This window comes from Rhinolophus sinicus, linkage group LG07 (genome assembly GCF_036562045.2).
Source record: "Rhinolophus sinicus isolate RSC01 linkage group LG07, ASM3656204v1, whole genome shotgun sequence".
Taxonomy (NCBI): Eukaryota; Metazoa; Chordata; class Mammalia; order Chiroptera; family Rhinolophidae; genus Rhinolophus; species Rhinolophus sinicus.
The window spans coordinates 85,099,433-85,124,959 of NC_133757.1; the positions used below are offsets into that span (position 1 = coordinate 85,099,433).

At 37.6% G+C, this 25,527-nt stretch overlaps 1 protein-coding gene across 3 annotated transcripts in view; it reads left to right on the forward strand.

Moving 5' to 3' along the window:
* The window catches only part of ADRA1A (adrenoceptor alpha 1A), an 83,802-nt gene that overhangs the window by 46,445 nt on the left and 11,830 nt on the right, over positions 1 to 25,527 (forward strand). The window contains exon 2 of one of the 3 annotated variants that reach the window (XM_019715005.2): positions 21,220 to 21,749. In XM_019715005.2, coding sequence (XP_019570564.1) covers positions 21,220 to 21,737 — 518 coding nt within the window. In that variant the 3' untranslated portion in view covers positions 21,738 to 21,749. The remainder of the gene's footprint in view (positions 1 to 21,219; positions 21,750 to 25,527) is intronic. The other 2 variants (XM_019715022.2, XM_019715015.2) reach the window with 2 other exon arrangements.

The window sequence follows — 25,527 nt, forward strand, 5'->3', positions numbered from 1 at the left end:
TGAACAGACATTTCACTAAAGAGTATATACAGATGGCAAATAAGTAGATGGAAAGATGTTCAGCATCATTAGCCATTATAGAAATGCAAATTAAAACAATTAGATAGCATCACACAACTTGCAGAATGGCTAAATTTAAAAAATAGTGACAACATCAGATGCTGGCAATGATGCAAAGATACTGGATCACTCATACATTGCTGCTGATCATGTAAAATGATCCAAACACTTTGGAAAAGTTCAACAATTTCATAAAAATCTAACCGTGCAACTACCATACAACCCAGTAATTGCATTTCTGGGCATTTATCCCAGAGAGGTGAAAATCCATGCTCACACAAAAATCTGTACAGGAATATTTATAGCAACTTTATGTGTAGTAATTCCCAACCAGAAACGGCCCAGATGTTTTTCAGGGAATGAATGGTTAAACACGCTGTGATACATCCCTACTCAGCATTAAAAAGGAAGGCACTATTGGTACACACAACATTCTCTGGATGCATCTACAGAGAATTATGTTGAGTGGTAAAAAGCCAATCCCAAAATTATTTCATACTTTGACTCCATTTACATAACATTCTTGAAATGACAAAATTATAGAAATGGAGAACGGATTGGTGGCAGCCAGAGGTGAAGGAGAAAGTTGAGCTGGGAGGGAAGTAAGGGTGTCCTTACAATGATGAAAGTGTTCTGTATCTCGACTGTATCAATGTCAAGATCCTGCTTGTAATATGGTACACAGTTTTGCAAGATGTTTCCATTGGCGGAAACCTGGTGATAGGAGATCTCGCTGTATGATTTCTTACAATAGTATGTGAATCTACAATTATCTCAAAATAAATTTTGATTTTTAAAATTTTTTTGACCAGTTCTTTTTCTTTCTGTTTTGCTTAAAAAAAACTTTTTTATTAGCTTTATTGGGTTAACAATGGTTAACATTATATAAAGTTCAGGTGTACTACTTTATGATACTACAGCTGTACACTTCGTTGTGTGCTCACCATCCAAAGTCTAGTCTCCTACTGTCACCATATTATTTGACCCCATTCACCTTCCTCCCACCTTTTCCCCTCTGGTAACTACTATTCTGTTGTCTGAATTTCCGAATTTGTTTTCTATTTGTTTCATTTGTTCACTTGTTACTTTTTTATACACCCATTACTTATAGAAGCAGCATGTTTCCAGAATCTCCGTGTAATGAAGCCATTTCTTTTTTGTAACAGTGTTCATGTATTGGTGTGTGCAGGTGGGCATGATTTGGTAGTGATGTAGGAATATTTTTCTGTGAGTCCCCAAATGATGTAAACGATGCTGGATCTGCCGGCAGTCTCTGGGTGTGGGCCAGGATAGTGTTTCATGAAGCTGAAGAATGGACACACGGACCAGGGAGTTGTAAAGGAAGATAGTTTATTAGAGGCAGGAGAAGAGGTTGCAGCTCCCGAGCGGGAGGGGGTCCCGAATGGGGGTGCCCAGTGACTGAAGGAAAAGTTCTTACTTTTATATCTTCCCTTGCCTGCTTGGAGAAGGGGGCTGGAGCCTTCTAATACAATTCATCTGTTTGCTCATCCTGAAGGGATTAACAAACCAACCCATTATCTATCAGATCTGCTCCTTTGTCGGCCAGAAGGGATTTGAGATTATCTATTAACCTCAAGGTTTATTCTCATGTCTCTGTCCTGGAGTGAAGGAGACATTCTAGGGCCTGGAGTTTCAGGATATGGCGGCTTTTTTGTTTATTCCATCAGGGACCCCACTGTCTGCCTAGCAACCATACTAACTAACCTGTCTCAGTAAGGTGGTAGGTGGTAGCAGAGAAGCAGAGAATGTTTGATATATACTTTAGGGAAGATGGTGAAAAGACTAACAGAGAGAGAAATGTTTGTACTATCCAGTTGAGTGGATATGAAGTTGTAGGCCAAAGGAGATCAAGGACATTTCATCAAGAAATTACTCTTAGAGAAGAGATTTAAAGAATTTTTAAAAAATAATTTAACCAACTTTAACTAAACATTTAACTAAATGATTCTGTCTCTCCTAATCTTTTTCACTTAATAATTATAGTATCTGTTTCATAAGATGATTGTAGAAAAATTAAGTGAAAGGATGAATATAGAAACGCTAATTACAGTGCTAGGCACACACAGAGATTAATAATGGTTAGTTATTCTTTTCTAATAGAACGTTCCCTGCAGGCATTATATTGAGGTATAATTTATATACGGTAAAATTCATTCTTTTTTGTTCCACAGTTCCGTGAGTTTTAACAAACACACAGAGTTATGTAACCCCAGCATAATCAAGGCATTAAAAAGTTCCATCATCCCCAAAACTTTCTTCATGCTCCTCGGTGGTCAACTTCCCTCCCCACCCCCAGCCCCTGGCAACTACTGGTCTATTTTCTGTCTCTATAGTTTCACCACTGCAAGAATGTTATAAAAATGGAATCATACAGTTTGTAGCCTTTTGAATCTGCTTTCTTTCACTTTGCATAATACATTTGAAACTCATTCATCAGTCAGTAGTATGTAAATATAAAACAAGGCCTTTGATGTACCTGGAATTGATTTTTATGTATGATATGAGATTGGAATCCAATTTAACTTTTTCCCCCGTTTAGATGACCGGTCATCAGGACAGGTTATCAAAGAATCGTTCTCCGGCCCACCCCCCACCATCTGTAATGCAGCCTTGGTCATACATTAAAATGATATATAAATGGGACTGTCTCTGAGGTCTCCATTCTTTTCTCTTAATCTATTTGTCCATTCTTAAACCAATACAGCACTAGCTTATTTTATAAGAACTTTATAATACTGTGATATTTAGGAAATTGAGTTCCTTCTTCCACCTTCTTCTGTTTGAAATTATTTTGGGTTATTCTTGGCCCTCACCTTCACTATGAAACAGTCTGTTCATTTTTATTATAGATTAATTTGGAGAGAATTGCTGTCTTTGCAATAATGATTCTTTCCATACAAAACCATGATATATCTGTGATGGTTAATTTCATGTGACCACTTGACTGGGCTATGGGATGTTCAGATAGCTCAGAAAGCATAAAGCACTTGTGAGTGTGTCTGTGAGGGTGTCTCCAGAAGAGATCAGCATTTACGTTGGTAGACTGAGGAATGAGTATCAACCTCACCAGTGCAGATGGGTATCAATCATCCAATCCATCGAAAGCCCGAATTGAACAAAAAGGTGGAGGAAGGGTGAATTCAGCCTCAGCTAGGACTGGGACACCTATCTCCTTCTGCCTTTGTTCGTGAGGGATATTTGTCTGTAGTTGTCCTTTCTGAGAGAGTGTTTATCTGGTATCAGGATAATGCTGACCCCTCAAAAAATAACTTGGGAATTAGTCTCTATCTTCTCTACTTCGGAAGAGTTTGTGTATAATTAATACTATTTACTACTGAAAAGTTGGATAGAATTTTCCACTGACGTCATCTGGGCCTGGATTTTTCTTTGCTGTAAGGTTTTCCACTGGAAATTGAATTTTTTTTGCAGGTAAAGACTAGTTAGGGTATTTATTTCTTCTTGGATAAGTTTAGTGGCTTGTGTTTTTCAAGGAATTTGTCCACGTCATCTAAGTGGTTGAAGTTACAATCACAGAGTTGTTTGTAGAATTCCCTATCAGTGTTTAATACCCGTAGCTCTCTCTAAGTACTGCTCTAGCTTCCAACCACATCTTTTTCATGTTATGTTTTCATTTTCCTTCAGATAAAAGAGTTTGTAGATTCTCTGCCATTACTTCTTTGGTTCATGAGTTATAAGTGAGTTGTTAGATTTGTATATTTTTCAGTTACCTTCCTGTAATTCATGTTTATTTCAATTCTATTATGGCCTGTAAATATGTGTAGTATATTTCCAATTCTTCTGTAATTGTTAAGGTTTATTTAATGACCAGAATACAGTCTATCTTTGGGAATGTTCCATGCACACTTGACAAGAATATATATTTTACTTTTATTGGGTAGTTCTTATAAATTAGGTCAAGTTGTTTGAAAGTGTTATCCATGTCTTTTATATTCTTACTTGTTTTCTGTTTACTTAAGAGGAGTGTTGACGTCTCCAATTATAATTGTGGATTTGTCTTTTTCTTTTATTTCTATCAGTTTTGCTTATGTATTTTGAAGCTCTGCGATTAAATAGATACACCTTTAGGCTTGTAATAGCTTTTGTAAAAAGGAACTATGTAATGTCCCACTTTATCCCTGGCCAAAAGCCACTTTTTCTGACATTAATATATTATAATTCCTCCAGCATTGTTTTGATTAGTATTTCCCTAGTGTATCTTTTTCTACCCTTTTACTCTTAACATACCTTTGTCTTTATATTTAAAGTTGGTTTCTTATAAACAGCATATAGTTAGGTCTTGCGTTTAAACCAATCTGATAATTTGTGTGTTTTGTTTGTTTAGTCTTTACATTTATATACTTATTGATACGTAGCTATTAAAATCTGTTACCTTGCTAGCTGTTTTCTGTTTTCAGAAATGGAAGCCTATATGTGATCTTTAATTGTCTTTAAGAGTGTTGTTTTACTATCTTTTACCATAGAATTTAATTCAGTATGTCTTGAAGAAAATTCGGTAGTGAAAAACTTTTGACCTATTGGCCCATGTGTCTAGATGATGTTAACCAATAGAAAAAATAAAATGCATGCCTTTCTAAATAATTAAAATAAGTCAAATACAGAGGACGCCAAAAAGAATGTATACACATTTTAAGAGAGGACAAAATTGTATTAAAATTGTAATACTCAATATATATTGATAACAAAAGATGAATACAAGTCATGTGTATACATTTTGTGTGTGTGTGGCAGCCCCAGTATTAAAGGTTTGTATTACAGGAAGATGCTATCCAATAGAGAAACTCTGGTTTTTAAATTTTTCTAATAATCTGAAAAACGACACTCATTATTAATTTAGATTTCACTGAATCACATCCATTAAAAGTTCAGTTCAAGAGATAAAAGAAAAGAGATGTATTTGAATTTTTAAAACAATTTTTAAATGACAATGACTATTGTGTAGAGATGATGTGTGGATTATTAAAATGATAGCAACTCAGAAAAATACAAAAAAAGAGTTAAAGTCCATCTAAAATTCCACAATCCAGAAATAACCACCATTATCATTTGGTCAACACAGCCTAGATGGATGGATGGAAGGATGGATGGATGGATGGATGGATGCAAGGGTAGTTAAAATCCCTTTAGGTCACAGGTTCCCCTCTAGTAAGGAATAGCATCAGTGAGCCAGAAAGTTTGGAAAGGGTAGATTTGGGAAAGGAAAGACCAAAGGGAGCCAAATATTTGTTTTGCCTTCTTTCTAATCTTGCCTTAAAAAGCCTCACTCTAGTTATGTCACTGAAAATCATTTTACCTGCTCCTTTGGTGGCCTGGACTACATTGCCTACCATGGATATAATAGGAGGAAGCAAATATTTATCTTTCAGAACACCCAGACAGCTTTCAGTACTCTAAAACTCTAACTGAAAAATGCCTTTCTCTAGTATATTTCACTGTTAAAGCAAGTATAATATTCCATTACATGTCCTTTGGCTGGCAATTTGTAGTAAAGATATAGTTGGAATTAATGCTTAAAAACTGTAGTTAGACTATGTTTCCTGTGTTTCCTGTTAATATGCATGTGTCATCAAGAAAGTGGTATCATTATGATTTAAACCTAAGTATTAGTTACTTGATTATAATTTTTTTCTCAGTAGATATAAGTTGAAGGAGTGTGGAGAAAGTATGGAGAAAGCCCCCGAACAAAAATGGGTGAGTAGGAGTTGCCGTTGCTAAGAATGAAGGCAGAAGTGGGTGGGAGATGAGGGAGGAGTGGGAGCATCAAAAGCAGAAGAACACGATTTTGCAGAGGTTACCTCTGGATTCATCTGATCGGAGTCCAGTTTCTCAGCTTCCCGTTTCAATAGACCACACTGTCTTCTTCTTCCAAAAATAAAATACATAAAATATATCTAATTTATCAAATCAGACATCTTTGTTTTTTCTTAAAGGCTTATATCTGCCAAAATGTATATTTATAAGAATGTTCATAACTGTTTTATTTGTAATAGCCCAACAACAAGAAACAATCCAAATGTCTGTCACCTATTAAATTGGTAAATATATTGTGTCATATTCCTGCAGTGGTGGAATACTATACAGCAATAAAAAATACAAAACAGACTAGGGATACCTACAACAAAATGAATGAATCACACAGACATAATGTTGAGTGAAGAAACGCAGACACAAAAGAGTACAAACTGCATGGCTCCATGTCTATGAAGTTCAAAAACAGGTAAAACTAAGCTGCAGTGTTAGAGGCTGAAATAGTCGTTACCTTTGTTGGCTACTGACTGAGAGCAGGCATGAGGGAACCTTCCAAGGTGCTGGAAATGTTCTGGATCCAAATCTGTGTAGCAATTTCCTGTGTTTATACATACTCGTACGTATGTATAAAACCACTGAGCTGAACACTGAAGATTTGGACACTTTACAATCTCAAGTTATATCTCAAATGTTTTTAATGTAAAAATGTTGAGAGTCGATCCCCACTTAATTGCACCCATGGGTTGATGAAAAGTTTTATGAGTGGGCGCTGTGTGCACTGGTGTTTAGTGGCACTGATGAAGAGAGATTGGTGTAAGGGCCCATTTGTCTTTGGGCAGCTGGATGGTGAGTCCACTACAAGCAGGAATCAGCCTTCTATCTCTGTTTCTTCCTCACGGGCCTCACACAAAATGATGATGAAAAAGTAAATGCCCCCAGAGTGAGTCTATGTTTGTTGGCTGATTTGCTGTTTGATGTAGAATGTCCCGTTTGGATTCAAAGCATTTTCTTTAAATCCATGTTTTCATATGAGTTAACTCCAAAAACTGGTTGACCATAGAAGCACGTTCGGAGAAAATGATGAAAGAATGAAATGTCATGCCAGGTGAATCATGGTTGATTGGTTGGTTTGGGGTACTTTTTCAAATAATTGGTTAATCATAGTTTAAATTAAGTCAACTCTTTTTATTTTACTTTCACACTATTTAGGATCGTGAAGTAGGAAACATAATAGTTAAAAATAATTGCAAAACCTGCTATCCAAGACACAAAGCTGTGTTGGCCATCCATGATTATATGGGAGTGGGTATGTTAGGTTTGGAAGGTGGACCTTAAATATGGGTTCTGGTCTCTGCTAAAGTCTCCTTGCCATCCCTCTAATGAACTCACTGATTTTCTGCAAGGAAAAATCTCTGGGTATATGTTAGGTGGGAATGTGCCAGGTCTACCACACCAAGGTAACTTAGGAGCAGGTATGGATAAGGGCTTGCCTTCTTACTTGAGATGCTTCAAATCATCCCATAAAAACTCAGTTACCTTTCACTGAGCTTCTTGGAAGATTTTCCACCATTTCCTTCCTTACCACGCTGCTGGAAGATTCTAACAGATGGTTTCATTTAGAGTACACATGCAGCCTCTCTCCCGAGTGAAACAGGGTGGCTGTTTTAAGCTTGTTGCCTGTCACCAACTCTTAGGATGGAGCAAGAAAAAAAAATCTGCAATCATGATTACATTCAGTAGAAACTGCAGGGGGAATTCAGAAACGCAGCGTGAAATTAACCTAAAGTGCAATTTGCCTGGATTACTAGAACTTGTATGACCACTCTATTGTAAAAATTGCTTCGGTCCTTGAGATGACCACATCTCAAACTGGTCAAGATTTTGGCTTTACTGACCTGACCTCCAAGTTTAAAGTACTAAGAGTTAACAGTGAAGACGTGAGCATGCCAGTGGAGCTCGGTCAAGGGAAGGGCAGCCCAAGCGGAAGAGCTTCCCTCTTAAAACCTCTTTTCACTGCTGTGATAAAAGTTGCAAGCTGAGACACAGAACATACTGTACGAATCCTGTATTAATCCAGGAAAGAAGTTTCATTAACTATCTAGCGAATCTGACGACCTAATTGCTCAAGAGACTTTGCAAAAATTATACAGCGAGCCATTTACAGAGGTTTGCCACTCCTTTGTCTTCATTTTGCATTTTATCAGGCTAAATCAGTGGCTGTGACTATCTCTCAGCCCTTTAAGGGAAGAGACTCTTCCTGCCCTCTATGGATAGCCCCGTGTATAATGGAGGTAGGAGCTTAACACATGCTGATTTATTTGAATTTAATTGTACTATATTCCTTCACTAAAGGAAATAAGGTTTTGTGTTTTTACCAGTGGTTACTATCTCTTATTCCAGGGGCTCCTCCCTGTTCTCCAGTACAAGCTGCAAGGCAAGTATCAGTCTAGCCTCCTCGGGCAGGAGGGCATGGCTCACTGGGAAACAGAAATGAGTAGTTGTCAATCTTACAGTCCTCCTGTGTCTTTGCTCATGGATGCTGAGACATCAGGATACTGGTTTGGTTTTCTCTACTGAGTAAATTGCTTCCGTTGGGGCCTCAGTGTTCTTAGGATAATCAGACAGCACTTCTCAGGGATGCTGGGCCTTGGAGACTAACTGTTTTTCAGTATGTGGCCAGAGTGGCATACGCGGGAAGAGGGAAGAATATGCCAGGCAGGGAGAATGACATACTCCAAGTCATGAAAGCCAAGAAGGCATAGTTCACGGTAATTCAAGGTGGCTTTGGTATAAAGTTCATTTGGGGGATTCGTGGGAAAAATGGGAGCGGGTATGGATCAGGGCTTGCTTTCTTACTTGAGATGCTTCAGATCATCCCATAAATACTCAGTTACTCTCTCCTCTTATACTGATATCCACCCAATTACGGGAGCCAAGGATTGCTGAAATTATAAGCTCATTCACTGAACACATGTATCTGTGTAGCATTTTCCCCTATGTAAGTTCCACATCAGGAACAAAAGCAATGTCAAGCCCTGCAAGCCCTCAGTAAAGAGGCAGATTCTCAGTCCCATATCTGAGCCCAGGCCATCCTCCCGCTCCCACACTCCCAAGTGTCTGCTCCTTCCCATCTACTCTGGTGACCTGAGCTGGTGGGCTCTGCCTGTTTCTCCCTTTACTCCTCTGAAGTCACTTTCCTTTCTCTGGATCCATGACCTGTTCTTTTTCCTTTTCCAGGACTTTCCTTCAGGCCATTTCAAACCAGGGCCAACTGCACGTGTTCTCTCATTTCATCCTTCAAGGCATGTGGCAGCTTTATGTAGTGATGGAACTCTCAGTTAGTCCAGAGCAGAGAGACTCGGGGAATAACCCAGGATTCTTTGGCAATACCAGCAGCTCCACTTAGACATGACATCGTCCCACTAATTAATAGCACCCCTTCTCAGTGGTTAGTTACTATCTGGATTCCCAAGCACCATCTGGAGAAGAGCCTGGACAGCGCAGTTTCTATTTTTATCAGGCTCTGGCATTGCATTTGCGTTCGGTTAAAACTGAGTCAGAAGCCACATAAAACTTCAATTGTGCTCCTTTTCTCCACCTAGGGCCACTACATTAACTTGATAAAGAGGTTTTACACCCTCTTATCTATCATACTACAAGGGAGAAGCAAAACAAAATCCTGCTTTCAATTTAGAAATAAACTCTTTCTGTAAACACTCGGCTTCCGGGGGCTGTTTTCCTGCATCTGAAGGAAGGCTATGGGGGAAATTGTTTTGATACAAACACAGTTAGGAGGCTGAGTGAATGGCAGCCCAGTTAAAAATAGGACAGTAATAATTCCCCACAGCAGGTCATGTTTGGGGTGGGGGGAGAGGCACGGTGGGGGGGCAGGGGTATGGTAGAGATTTTCTTTCTTCCTTTAGAGGAAGAAAAGCCAGCTCATTCTCTGAGCAAAAAGGACGTGGCCACCTGTGGTGAGGTGAGGTGTAGAGGCTGAGAGCTTGCTCTCCGGGGCTGGGTTGCAGGAATTTAAATCCACTCCTTCCATTTCCTTCTTCCATGGTGTCAGTCAACTTACTTAGCCTCTCATGCCTGTTTCCTCATCTGTAATAATATTTTACCTCTTAGGATTTGGGGAAAATTAACGAGAAAATACATGGAAAGCATTTAGAAAGTACTAGGCACCTAATGAAAAGGCCTTAAGTGTTAGGTCTTGATTTCCCCTCTACAGCAAGCAATTTGCCTCATCGTTAAAGTGGGTTTATACCCACCTTGTAGACCCCAACCAATAACTAGTAATTCAATGTTAATTTGTTGTCCAGCCCATGATACTTTAGAGAACAAAAGTACTATAAATCATGTTGCTGAGACAACAGGCATGAACTGACACTGCCCTGGGCAAAGGGAGGTGACTTGAAGAAAGAAGTAGGCAAAAGGGACCCCCATTTTCAGTGGTCACAATAAAGTAACATCTAACAATCTCAGGATTTGATTCCTAAGCCTAAAATGAGCATCCACGTCACCAGCAGCGTTAGAAAAAAATGTCAGCGCCATTTCCCAAATCCCCAGAATCAACATCTATGGAATCCGGCAGGTGTGTGTGTGTGTGTGTGTGTGTGTGTGTGTGTGTGTGTGTGTCTGTGTGTGTGTGTGTGTGTGTGTGTGTGTCTCCAAAGCTGATTTTAGTGCCCACTTGCGATTGATGCTCCGTGGTGATCTATGAAATCCCAATTTTATGGCTTCTCTCTGTTAACAATAAACAATAAGAATAAATTAAATTTCTGTCCGACCTTATCATTGCTATTATTTTCACACATCATCTGATTTGATCTCTAATACAATCAACTTCTAAGGGATCAGATACTCTTCCTATGGGACAACACAAAGGTTACCTGACTTGTCAGTGGTCATTCTGGAATTAAAACCCAAACTTTCAGTTTAAAGATTTTCCACTTTGTATGATTATTTGTTCATTAAATGAACAACTGTCATACGTTAGCAGAATTCAGAGCATGACTCTGGGTGCCCCTGGGGTCATGGACTTCTGTCCCCAGGAAAACACTGATCTGTTTGCTATCACTATATATTTAGCTTGCAATTTCTAGAACCTTGCATGAATGGTATCAGACAGTATGTGCTATTTTTTGCCTTTTCCTTTCATTCACCATGATTTTTAGATGCATCTACGAGTATGCTGTGTTTACCAATAGTTTGTTTCTTTTTATTGCTAATATGTGTATTATAATTTATTTACACTTTTACCTACGGGCGAAAATTTCAACTCTTTCCAGTTTGGGGCTATTACAACCAAAGCTGCTTTGCACATCCATATATAAGCATTTGTGTAGACATGTATTTTCCTTTCTCATGCATAAATATCTAGGAGAGAATGAATGGGTCATATGATAGGTCTGTGCTTTAAATTTTTAACTCTCAAAATATTCTTTGGCAAAGTGATTACATTCCTACCAACAGTGTATGAGATTGCTGGTTGCTTCACCAACATGTACTATGGTCAGTTTTGTTTTGTTTTAGCTTATTATCCATTGTAATGGGTGTGCAATAGTATCTCATTGTGATTTTACTTTATATTCTCCTGTTGACTTATAATGTGTATTACCTTTTAATGTGCTTAGTGGCCATTTATTTCTTGTGTGGCAAAGTGTATCTTCAAATCTTTTGCACGTTTTTTGGGACATATATTGTCTTATTATTGAATTATAAGACTTCTTTGTATATTCTGGACACATCCCCTTTGTCTGATTTTAATAGTCTCTTCTAAAAACAGAAGTTTTTGTTTTTTTAACTTTGATAAAGCCCAATTTATTAAATTTTAAAATTATGTTTCATACTTTTGGTGTTCTAAGTAACCTTTGCCTACCCCAAGGTAACGAAGATTTCCTGCTATGTTTTCTTCTGGAAATTTCATGGGTTTAGGTTTTACACTTAGGCCTATGACCCATTTTAAGTTGATTTTTGTGTATGTTGTGGATAAAGGTTAATGTTCATTTTTTTCCATATAGATAACCAGATGATCCAGAAACATTGTTAAAACATTCCTTTACCATTGGATGTGTTTGGCTATTATGAATAATGATGCTATGAACATTCATGTACAAGTTTTTGTGTGGCCATATTTTCAATGATCTTAAGTGTATACCTAGGAGTGAAATTGCTGAATAATAGGGTAACACTACATTTAACTTTTTAAGGAACTGCCAAACTGTTTTCCAAAATGGCTATACCATTTTACAATCCTACCAGCAATATATGAGAGTTCCAATTTCTCCACATCCTCACTGACACTTGCTATTGTCCATTTTTTCTATTATAGCCATCCTAGTGGGTGTGAAATGGTATCTTGTTGTGATTTTGATCTGCATTTCTCTGATGACTAATAATGTTGAGCATCTTTTGATGCTTATCTTATTGGCCATTTATGTATCTTCTTTGAAGAAATGTCTATTCCAAGCCTTTCCCATTTTTAAATACGTTTATTTATTTTGAGTAACTCTCTGGTTTCAAGGTATAATTTACATACAGTAAAATACTCCGATCTTAACTCATTATACCCTATAGAAATCTAGAGTATTTCATCACCTCCTCCCCCTTCTTAGTGAATCCCTCATCTTCTTAGTCAAATCTCAGTATTAATTTTCATCTTCATAGATCAGTTTTGCCTGTTCTCAAAGTTCATGTCAAAACAGCGTATACTGTTTTGTGCTTGGCTTATTTCCACTCAGCATAAAGTTTTTTGAGATTCATCCTTGTTACAATTATCAGTAGCTTGCTCCTTTTCATAGCTGACTGTTTTCCACTGTGTGAATATATCATAATTCATTCATTCATTTTCCTGTTGATGGACATATTTTCAGTTTGGGGTGTATTATGAATAAAACGGCTTTGAACATTCATGTACTAACGTTTTTTTGTGAATATATATTTTTCTTTCTCTTAGGGAATACCTAGGAGAAGAATTGCTGAGTTATATGGTAGACATAAATTTAACACTATAAGAAGCTGTCACAGTTTTCCAGTGTTTTTACATTCCCACTAGCAATGTGTGAAAATTCTGGTTGCTCCACCAAAATTTGGTATTGTCAGTCTTCTTTATTATAGTCAATGTAGTGGGTGTGCAGTAGTATCTCACTACGCTTTTAAATGGCATGTTCCTGATGACTAATTATACTGAGTATCTTGTCATGTACTTATTAGCCGTTATATATCTTCTCATGTTGTGTCTGTTCAAGTCTTTTGTCTATTTTTTACTGCATTCTTTGTTTCTTATTATTGAGTTTTAGGGCTTCTTTATATATTCTGGATACAAGTATTTTCTCAGACATTTATATTGTATATATTTTCTCCAGGCTATATTTTGTCTATTTATTTTCCTTTCTTTTCCTTTTTTTTTTTTTCTGAAAAAAGGAGACAGTTTACTGAGTAGGGTGGTGTGTCCCTAGCCAAAGGGAACACACACAAAAAAGCAATACCTTGCGTACAGATTAGATGAGGAATATGGCATCAATGATAAAAACTGGTATTTTATTTTGATCCAGTAGAAACATGTAAAATATGACATTCATCAATTTCAATTAATCTTGAAAGCAAGTCTCACGTGTTTACCAGCCCTCGTCTTCTTAATCTTATCTTTTGATGAGTAGGAGCTTTAATTTTAATGAAACTTATTTATCTGCTTTTATGGTTATTGCTTTCTAAGCCGTCTATGAAATGTTTCCCTACTCTAAGATCACAAAGGTATTTTGCTGTTGTTCTCTAAAATCTTTATACTTTTAGATTTTATGTTTAGGTTCATAATCTATATCAAATTATTTTTTGTGTATGGTGTAAGGTAAAATCGAGGTTCATCTTTTTTCCACACAGATATCCAATTATTCTGGCTCCATTTGTTGAAAAGACTTTCTTTTCTCTCATTGAATTGTGTGTACCTTTGTTGAAAATCAGTTGATTGCATGTGTGTGATTGATTTCTGGAGTCTCTGTTCTCTTCCATTTATCTATTAGTCTATGCTTACACTTATACAATACTGTTTTGATTACAGTACCTTAGTAGTAAGTCGTGAAGTTAGGTGGTATAACTCATCCAACTTTGTTTTTTTCCACGTTTTATTGGCAATTTTAGATTATTAATATTTCCATATAAATTGATATATTCTAATGTTCTATTTCTTTATACATCAAGTTTGAAAACTTGTCTATTTCAAGATTTATGCATTTCAGCTAGATTGTTTTATTTATTGGTATAAAGTCCAAAATATTCACTTATCATCCCTAGGCTCAACAGAGATTCAGTGATCACACATACGCAGACACATTAAAGATGAAACCAGTTAGAGTGGAGACTTTGTTCTATAATCTGGGTTCAGCTGAAACCCCCGAAAAGCATAACTTAGGAGCAAGGCTACTCTAGCCCTAGAAGCAATGACAAAGCTTAAACCAACTCACCAAAATCAAATGGATCTGCCTGCCAATCTTCTTACAGGCACCTACCCTATGCTTGCACAGCTAACTATTTGGCCATAGATTTAAGGGGACCCATCTGCAAATTGCTGGGATTTCCCCTGCACAGCTTTCTTCTGTCTGGACCCTGCCTTGCAGATTGCATCCATCTCAGTATCCTTGAGTAATAACCTGTTTCCTCTGCCTAGAGAGATGCTCTCTATTTGAGCTTCACTTCCCTACACCACAGTTTAGAAAATACCCTCCGGGAGAAAGCCAGGGCGAATGTGGACCATATTTCCCACATTTTCTTCTGTCAAGGATCAGAACCTAAATGCCTAAAAACAAGTGCCTCCTAGATTGTGTCCAGTTCTATCTATCATTCTTCACAACACGATGCTATGTTGATACCTATGACTATGAAATGGTTGGAATCCAGTAATAAATTGTTGAACAACTATGTAATTAAAGAAACAAATACAACGTAGATAACTCTCAGGATGTTTTTAGCTAATCAAATTCCATTATTGAAACTTGGCACCATGTAAGTCGTTGGGAATCAAATATGAGTAAAGTAAAATACCTTCTCTGAAGGATCTCCCTGGGCAGGGAGATAAAGCAGAAAACATAACAAACTGTCATCTACCAGAGGTTAACAAATGCCATAAAATAAAAATAAAAATGCTCAGAGGAGCACAAGGAGGGTACTTAGTTTTGACGTGGGGGTGGGGGTGGGTGAGTAGTGTTTTGACAAAGTTCCTTTGAAAAGTAATCTTTCATTTGGGTATTGAAGAATGGTAATCTACATAACCCCCGAAGTATCCTTTTTGTAAACTTTAGAATATTTAATAAGCTTTGTGTCTTTTTTTTTCAGGCAGATACCATCCTAATTCTGTTTTTCATTAGACTCCAGACAGTCAAATCAGTTGGGCTTTCCCTATACACACATTAAATGACATGTCAAGATAACTGAGTTATTATCTCTGTCTGGAGAAATAATTTGAGAATGAAAAATGTCCTCAGAACAAAAGTAAATGAGAATAAGCAGAAGGTAGGTGAGAGTTGACAATGTTTATGACTTATGTAAGCCAAGGGGTGAGTATGTTTGGATCTGTTTACTATATTAAGAGTCCTTTTGAGAACATAGTCTTGACATATGAGTTAATAGAGCTATGCTTTTCTGAGTGAGAGAGGGTCAAACCTTTACTTATCCACTCAGCTAAAAGAGAAGATACGAAGTTCTGACAATTAAGTTCGTGAACTCATCCTAGAAAAAGTGCTATATACCTCATTGCTGAATGTCACTATAGTCACCTTCGAAGTACTCCCCTTGGGAAGCTATGCACTGACACCAGCACCTAGTCCACCCTTCAAAGCAGTTTTGGAACTCTTTTTCTGGAATGGCCATCAGAGCTGTCATCGTATTACACTTGATGCACTGCATGTCATCAAAATGTCTTCCTTTCAATATTTCCTTTGTCTTCAGGTAAAGAAAGAAGTCATTGGGGGCCAGATCAGGTGAGTAGGGAGGGTGTTCCAATATAGTTATTTGTTTAGTGGCTAAAAACTCCCTCACAGACAGTGCCGTGTGAGCTGGTGCAATGTCGTGATGCAAGAGCCATGAATTGTTGGGGGAAAATTCAGGTCATCTAACTTTTTCACTCAGCCTTTTCAGCACTTCCAAATAGTAATCTTGGTTAGCTGTTTGTCCAGTTGGTACAAATTCATAATGAATAATCCCTCTGATATCAAAAAAGGTCAGCAACATTGTCGCAACAAGTTCGCAAAATTAATTGTCAGGTCTCGTAATTTGGAGCATCACTACAAGTCATTCAAAACTAATTTACTTGTCAATGCAGATGACAATTTGTGTCTAACTTTGAATCAGACGGCCACCTTGACAGCCTGCAGACATCTTTTATTCTTTCTGTTCCATTTCAGTACCTTGGACTGTGACTGCTTAATGATTATTTATTGAAGTAATCACTATGTCTTGACCACTTTTCCCTTGAAATTCCCCTTGAGCCCCCATTTTTTTCTCCATATCCTTAGTAAATACTCAAATGCTTAGTAAATATTCTCATATTTTTTGGTCTCAGGCCTCCTTTACACTCTTAAAAATTATTGGCACCCCTAAAGAGTTTTTGTTTATGCGGATTACATCTGTTGATATTATCATGTTAGAAATTAAAACTCAGAAATTGTTTAAATACTTATTTTTTTAAGTGACAATAATAAAGCCATTACATGTTGACAGAAATAACATACTTTTGTGCAAAGGAACTATATTTCCAAACCGAAAAGAAAAAGTGAAAAGAGTAATATTGTTTTACAGTTTTGCAAATCTCTTTTATATCTGGCTATAAAAGACAGTTGGCCCCTTATATCTACCTCTGCATTCAATCTGTCAGAATAACACACATTGTATCACCTCTGGAACATTCTACCATACTGTTGTGAGAGGATGAGAGTGACAAGGCAAATAATGTCTTGGTATTATGATGAATATGTTTTCTACTTTGCAAGCCCCTTTGGAAGAGCGCTTTGAGGACTGATGCTCTAATGTGACTCTATTCCACATTTGATTCTAGTCTCATCTCTATAAATATTTGCTCGGTGAGTGAATAAACCCATCCAATAGACCTTGAACATACTTGCCTTAAAAACAAGACTATAATCCAAGAGTTTTCTGTGATCACACAATGCAGAGGCTGCTGCATTACCGTTGTATCAAATTAAATGCCTTTGCCTGATTTCTGGGGCCTCTTTTCAACTGGGCCCACCCTTTCTCATTTAATCATGTTTCCACCCAGGTTCGTTGTGATCTTACTTTTTCCTTCACTCGAAACGCCTTCCCTTCCCTTGTCTCATAAGTCCACGTGTTATCCATTCTGAGACCATGGGAGGGGTATATTTGTCCTCGAGTCTGTCCTCCATGAATGCTTTCCTGCCTCACTGCCGGTCTCCTCTGACGTCTCCATGGCATTCTATGCTGTGAATCTCTGGTGGAGTCTTGGCTCAAAATGGATCCAGGAGGTCGGAACAAAGGAGGGACTTTGGGTCCCTCACAGTGCCAAAAGCGTTCGGTCTTCAAGCAGGATGAATTAAAGAGCAAACTTAAGAGAGTTTTAAGTAATAAGTAAACTGTTTTTTATAAGTTATATGCTTTCATCTTTTTAATTTTTATTATGGAGAGTACCAAATATACACAAAAGTGGAGAGAATAGTGTAATGAGGCTGATATATCTAGCACATAATTTGAACAATTGTAAGTAGCTATGGAGACAGTTTTCTTTTATTCAAATTCCCCACTCCACGCAGATTCTTTTGAAGCAAATTCTAGGCAACACATCACTACATCTGTATGTATTTCACTATGTACCTCTAAACAACACTCTTTTTTGAAAACCATAACCATTATCATTTCTAAGACAAAATGTCAATAATAATTACTTATCAAATATCCAGTCAGTGTTCCCATTTCTCCAATTTTCTTACAATACTTTTAGAATCTTTTTGTTCAAATTGAGATCTAAATAAGGTCCATGCATTATAGTTGGTTTTGTATCTCTTAAGTCTTTTTTACTCTACAGCTTCTCACTTCATCTCTCTCGCTCTCTCTTTCTCTTTTTCAATTTTCCTTGAAATTTTTATTTTGTTTAAGTAGTTTTCCAGTCCGTATTTTTCTGACTTCATCCTGTTGGTGTCATTTAATATGTTCCTTTTCTCTGTGTATTTCTTGGAAATTGGTCATTAGATCCAGAAGGCTTCATCAGATAGATATTTGTTTGTTTGTTTTACAATTAATGTTTAGATAGTGTATACTTTCATCAGGAAGTATATAATGTTTTATTGACTTTCTTTTTATGATATCAATAATGATGACCATTGCCTAGATTTGTCAATTTGCTTCATTAATTAGGATCGCAAAATGGTAACATCTGCCATTCTATCTTCATTTATTATTAGCTGGAAAACATCTATAAGGAACAAATTCCACTCATAAACTATTTGACTAACTGAAGTATAGATTTTACAAGAAAAGAAGAATAGATGCTTGATTCTCTACTTATTTACCATTTTAAAAATAATAGAGTGGTTATTTAGGTTCCTTCAAAGGTAATCAATGAGGATCGAACCCCACACCACCTCCAGGATCATTAAAACGTCTGATTGAAACACATTAGTAATCCTTACTGTGATCATTAATACTTCTTAGACCCTTACTGAGTCTCAAGCTGTGGCAACTCAGGCCAGTGGTAACTTCTTTAGGATAGCTCTCGAGTCCTGTAGATGCGATCACGCAGTCTCTCATGACTACCCTACTTGTGTCTGTTTTTAATCTGTTTGTCTGCCCTTACCTGGAATCAGCTGTTTCTCCCCAAGAATCCTTGGTTCCTTTTAGAGGGAAACACTATTTAGAGAACAAGATCTACTGGGCGATTTATTACAACTGCATCGATCATTATTTCCAGGTCTTTTTAGTAGACAAAGCTAGGAAATATGATTTTTTTTTAATATAAAATACACCATCTGTTTTCCAGGTAACAAATCATTAATATACAGTATACAAAGAATAATAAGTTGTCTTTTCCATCATTATCTCTTGTTATTTTTCCTGTCATTGCATTGACTTAGTCTTGTAGAACATTGTTTATTAATTTTAATTTTAGACACCTTTGTCTTGTTCATAATAAACATTTATAATAATCAATGGATAGAATGAAGACTTCTCTCAAGCAAATTTCCCTTAAATTGAGGAATTAATACTATTTTAGGTGTTAGCACACTATGGCCCATGGGTCAAATCCAACCCACCTCTTTTTTTTTGGTATGGCCTATGAATCAAGAATGATTTTTACATTTTTATATGACTGAAAAAATTTGATAAAACTATACTGAAAGTAGAATGACTAAAATATATAGACACAACAAAATATCTATTGATAATTTTTCAGTGGAAGAGTAAATCAAAACTGCAATGACAACTTAGAAAACACTGAAATTTGAACTTCATATCATTTTTCATGTGTCATGAAATATGTTCTTCTGATTTTCTTTTTCAATCATTCAAAACTGTTTGGGTACAGATCAACTAAGTCCAAAAAAAAGTCACTGTGCATTTTTATGTTAGGAAATTTCTAGCAATTTCTGAATAAGCAATTCAATACTGCTTTGCCTCTCTTGTCTAAATCAGGATCTAATTTTGTCTCTGACAATTTAGCAGTAAGCTCTGCACAGCAGTAGAGAAACCAGACAGCCAGTGGTGCCAAGTCTTGGCAAGTTCAGAGTTAGAGGGTGCAGTACAGGATCCGCAGCCAGGCACAAGTGGGTTTGAACCCAGCTTCATTCTTACTGGCTGATTGTTCTTGGCAAATTATTAAACTCCTTAAGTCCCATTTTCCTCATCTGTAAAATGGGGATACACAGTATATATCTTCTAGGGTTGTGATGAGGGAATGAAGCAATGCATGAAAAGCACTTAACACAATGCTGGCCATTTGAAAATGCTCAATAATTTATACCTATTATTACATTATTATTACACGAACCACCACCATCACCCTCATGATGCCCTAAAGAACTCTTGCAGGTTTTATGGGATCATGAAGCTTTAAAATCTTTAGAACTTTAAAAACAAAACAAAATACTATGTCCAACTCCTAGGAGCCTTTTCATCTAAAAGAGACAAAAATAAAAGAGACAAAGTGCCAGATGTGGTAGAGGGGCCAGATGTCCCTACATGAGGAAGGACATCCAGTGAGAAATTCGGGACCCAACTCAAGAGGACAAAAAGAAAAAAAGAAAAAAAAAAGAGCAACAACTTGGAGAAAAGTTTGTAGTGAGTCTGGTTAAAGTAAAAGTATGAATGTTAGGAAGCTAGATGAGGCTGAGTTCTGTGGAGGACCCTGATTATCAAGCAAATGACAAGCATTTTATAAGCACTCGGCAGCCATTGGAGTATGTTGAGCAGAGGAGTACACTGGAACATCAAAAGGCATCATCAAAGGAAAATACAGATGCTCCTCAACTTACAATGGGGTTACGTCCTGATAAACCTAAGTTGCAGAAGTCATAAATCAAAAATGCATTTACTACGCCTAACCTACTGAACATCAGAGCTTAGTCTAGCCTACCTTACGTGTGTTCAGAACACTCACATTAGCCTACAATTGGGGAAAATCATTCGCTGCCACTGCGCAGCGTCACGAGAGAGTAACGTACCACATATCAATAGCCCGAAAGATGATCAAACTTCAAAATTCGAAGTGTGTTTTCTGCTGAATGTGTATCATTTTCACACCATTGTAAAGTCGAAACATCATAAGTAGGGGATTATTCTTACAATGTAATTGAAAATCACTGGCCAAAAGTTAGCAAAGCCAGTATTTTATAGATTTGGGATTCTCATTAAAATATACAATTCCAATATTCAGGAGAGAAGAAATTCATAATTATTAGGCAGTCAATATGACATTGCTTTAAAGAAAAAAGGGAATATTCAGATAACCGCATTTTATGTGGATTATTTGAATGAATTCCAACTTATTTTTAAATTCAAGCAAAACAATTTGCATATGTAGACTCAGCCTAAATTTCATGTTTTCATTATTTAAAGATTCACAGCAAACATCAAGGCTTGTTTTACTGCTGACAACCAGTGCAGCCCTATCCATTGGGTCTGCTCCTGTAATTAATGTTGCACAAGGAGATCAGTGAGAATGGTCTTGGAGGCTATTACAAAGAGGTTACATTCATAGGGGCTAGTCAGTCAAATGTGAGAAACTCAAATGCGTTTGGAATCATCTGAAACTTTTAAAATAGACTAAAGGATGTTTGTCGTTGGCTGGTTTTCCTAGCCGGTTGGCCTGTTGGCTTGCAAATAACATGTATGAATCTTTGTGTTTTCTTCCAGGGTCTTTCTTCCCTGATTTCAAGCCCTCAGAAACAGTTTTCAAAATCACATTTTGGCTCGGATACCTAAACAGCTGCATCAATCCCATTATATACCCATGCTCCAGTCAAGAGTTTAAAAAGGCCTTTCAGAACGTCTTGCGAATGCAGTGTCTCCGCAGAAAGCAGCCTTCCAAACGTGCCCTGGGCTATACCCTGCACCCACCCAGCCATGCGCTGCAGGGGCAGCACAAGGACCTTGTACGCATCCCTGTGGGCTCAGGCGAGACCTTCTATAAGATCTCCAAGACGGACGGGGTCTGTGAATGGAAGTTTTTCTCTTCCCTGCCCCGTGGAGCTGCCAGGATTACAGTACCCAAAGACCAATCAGCCTGCACCACAGCCCGGGTGAGAAGTAAAAGCTTTTTGCAGGTGTGCTGCTGCATGGGGCCCTCAACCCCCAGCCATGGAGAGATCCATCAAGTTCCAACCATTAAGATCCACACCATCTCCCTCAGTGAAAACGGGGAGGAAGTCTAGAGGACAGGAAAGGTCAGAAGGAAGGGGGAATAATCTTAGGCACCCACTCCACTTGCTACTCGAAAGTCCAGTTCACTCTTCCTGAATGACAAGACAGGACCCTCAAACCAGGGACCATCTGGGAAGGGGTGGGGGAGGAGAGCTGACTCTCGGGCCATGGGTCGGGCTCAGGGAGAAGGGAAGATGTCACAACCACCCAGTTCAAAATGAGGATAAACAGCACTTCCTTGAGGCTAATGTTCTCTCGGGCATCCTTCTCCACGTCTGGCCCTTTCAACGAAAAACACCATGGGAAACAGAATTTCATACACAATCCAAAAGACTATAAATATAGGATTATGATTTCATCATGAATATTTTCAGCACACACTCTAAGTTTGGATCTATTTCTTGGTGGAGTGAGGGGATTTTATTTTCAGGCTACACTTACTGACAGCCACGTTGGATATTTATGGGGAGAGGGCCTGGAGAGGAAGAGCCTTAAGATGGTGGCTGATATCCAAGCACATTATTTTTAGAGCAAGTTCTAAACGCCACCATTTTTGATACATCCAATGTATCAGCTTGGGCGAACCTTGACAGTGAGATTTCCCTTTTGCTGCAATGTGACTGGATACTGTACCTGATGCCTTTTAAGGATGAGGGTGAGGGGCACTCATTATGTCTCTGAACTACTGGAGACACATCCTGTATGCTTGGGTCTTAGGCAGTGTTGAAAGAATCCGTCAGTGACAGGATGGCTTTTCCTAATAGAAGGCAGTAGAGATGAGGGTCATTTTTTCAATTTAACTTCTATGGACAAAATTCCACTAAGCAGTTCCAAGATCAGACGGAAGAAGTCTTTTTGTATGACATATTTAATGATCAAGCGGTTGGGGTGGTGTGGGGTGGGTGCTAATTTTGTGCTAAAGTAGAGGCTTCAAAATTGCCCCACAGCCTTTTTGACATGGCCTAGTAAGACCTTTCTTGGTAAATTACTTACATTTTTCTAGAACTCCTCTAGAAAATCCACAGTTTATAATATTTTGAAAAGTACATCTTGACTTCCATTTTTTCTCAGCTGCTTCACTATTACATATTGAATGAGGTTCAAGGTCCCCAGTGTAGCATGTTGGAATGAACCTTATAATCCAGGTGTATCCTTCAAAAAATTTGAGAGATACACATGCTTAGCTTGGGAAGATACTGACTAATCACCAAAAACCCATCAAAATTAGGAGTTTGCAAAGAGTTTTTTCAACCATTTATTCTGGTAAAAGATCCAGTAGCCCATTCAATTTACCTATTCCCACTTTCTACAAGAACTTGAGGAACATGCTATTTTTTACTATGTATGCCAAATTTTGGTAAACCTTAATAACTCAGTATACTACTAAATATGAAGGTGGTAACTATATGTAAAAATTAAAATATTTTTCACATTCCACAATAAGAGTTTAAACTAAGATTTGTGTTTTGGGAATAATTCTTGACTAGAATCACTGGTCTAAAACTACTGACCAATTTGGTAGCCTCTTTCCCCATGTTTGGGTAATTTCCTCTAAGAATTTTGAAGCGGATTATAGCCATTATTTAACCTTGATGACAAAGGTAGTGGCCTCATCATCTTTTCCTTCTTCCCTTGCAACAAAATGATAATTTCCTTACATCCTTGTGGAAAGGCTACTATCTTTGCATAGTGCCATGGAGGGTAAGGTGGCGTGTGGCTTTGAGTTGGGTTGTTGTTGTGTTTGGACACAGAATATTACTACTTTCTGGAGGGTGTGTTTTTGTTGACCAGATAGATAGACACTCCGCATTGTGCTCATCATTTGGATTCTGGCATTAGATGTTGGCTGGATTTTTAGACTCTTCTGGTCTGTCTGTATGTTCCATAACAGCTCTACCAGATGTGTGTGTCCTATTATGGATGTAAGCACCAGGGAAGGACTTGAGTATGCAAACCTCGCTTCTCTTCTGCCTTAATAGGAACAATAAGATTCATTGTTCAGAGGAGCTTCTTTCAGCATCTGAATTTAAAAAGAAAAAAAAAAAAATCTCTTTGCCAGCTCCCCTTATAGGAAGAGCATCCCCATGAAATAATGGTAATAGTTTTTCTTCACCAAAATATGGTTCCATGTTTAAGATGCTCTTTAAACATCTTTATGGACAAATTTAAATGTTAGATATTAGAATGCTTAAGATCACCAGAAAGTTAGCATTAATGCCACTGCTAATCAAAATAAATAACTAAAGAATCTTTCCATCATCAGATTAAGAGCCATGAAAATTATATTCATGCTAAACTATCCATAAATAATTGTTTGCTACACTCTTCTTTAACCCCACTCCCTCCAGGGAGGCAAACTTTAACATTATTTTCCTTTCCCATAACATGATATTATGTATAAACATGCCAATTTTACAAGAAATTAATAATGTCACCCAAGACTTAGTCAAAGTGGAATAAACAATATACAAGTTATTTTTTACTCATCCACAAAAGTCTCTGTACCTTTGAGCATGCCAAAAACTATCTAAAATTGTCACAGTTAAACAAATGATTGTCATATTTATACTCACATATTTACTGCTTCTATTTAGAGTTTGAAGAATTTACCCAGAGCAACAGTGGTCAAAATGTCTTCTCTAAGTGTTCTAAAAGGCAGTTGCTTTGGGATTGTCTCAACATCACAAAAAGCCAACTTGACATTATGGGACAGGCGAAATCTGAGTTTCTTTTGCAATTCAAATCGCATGCATTAAGAGAAAGCTTGAATCTCTTTATCCAAAAATGTCTCCAAACTTTTGCAAGGATTTCATAAAAGCATTTTGCTTGTCACAGTTTTCTTCCTTTTGCCTCTGTCATGTCTCATCTAAGACGGCTTCTGCCTGTAACCACTCAACCAAGGTAGGCTAATACTCTCCAAAATACTAAGGCTTCTAGCTCTCTCGCCACATTCTTGGATTGGTCCATCCATGGTAGATTGATATTTGGGTAAATAAGTATTTTCTTAAGGTTTTTTTGTTAGGTGTGCCAGGCATCTTGTACCCATTGTCTCTAAACCTCATAGCAATTCCACTATTCATATTTTACAGGTAAAAACTGGCAGTTAAGAGTGATTAAGGACTGGCCCAAAGCCAAGAAGGAACCAGGATTCAGTCCCGGGTCTCCCTAACACTAAAGTCTGCATGTTTCTTTTTTTTTTTCACAGCACCCCTACCTCATAAACAGTGGGGGTAAAAGTCCCCCACTTGGGACTGGGTATGCTGAGGATACTAAACCATACACAAACTTTTAAATGTTTTGTTTCTTTGGGATTCGCCTTCTAATTAGCCTCAGTAAATATGCTGCCAAATCTTCATTCCAGCCAAACCCAAGAGCAGGTCATGAATGAAAGGGTTTGGTACGCACAATTCCATTAGACTGCACACTTTCTTGGGGATTGTGGCCTGGAATGTTATTCAGACCTTGCAAGAAAGATAAATGATATCCAATTGGGAGAAGGTGGACATATAAGACAATGAGGCTGCATTGGCCTACAAACAGCAAAGCACAGTTCTGGATACGAAACACATTGTGTAGTGTGCTGAAGTTGTTGATTACCAGGCAGAGTTAATCAGCACACTTCCCGGAAGTATATCCCTTTTTAAAGTAAATAAAAAACAAATATGACACCACTCTTCTCAGCTGTAGTCCAGCATTTTTTTATTTTTTTTTTTTTTTTGAGTTGGAGAAAGAGAGAAGGAATTATAGGTATTTCACCAGGATTACACAGAGCTCAGAGAGTGTATGTCAAACATGTGAGTG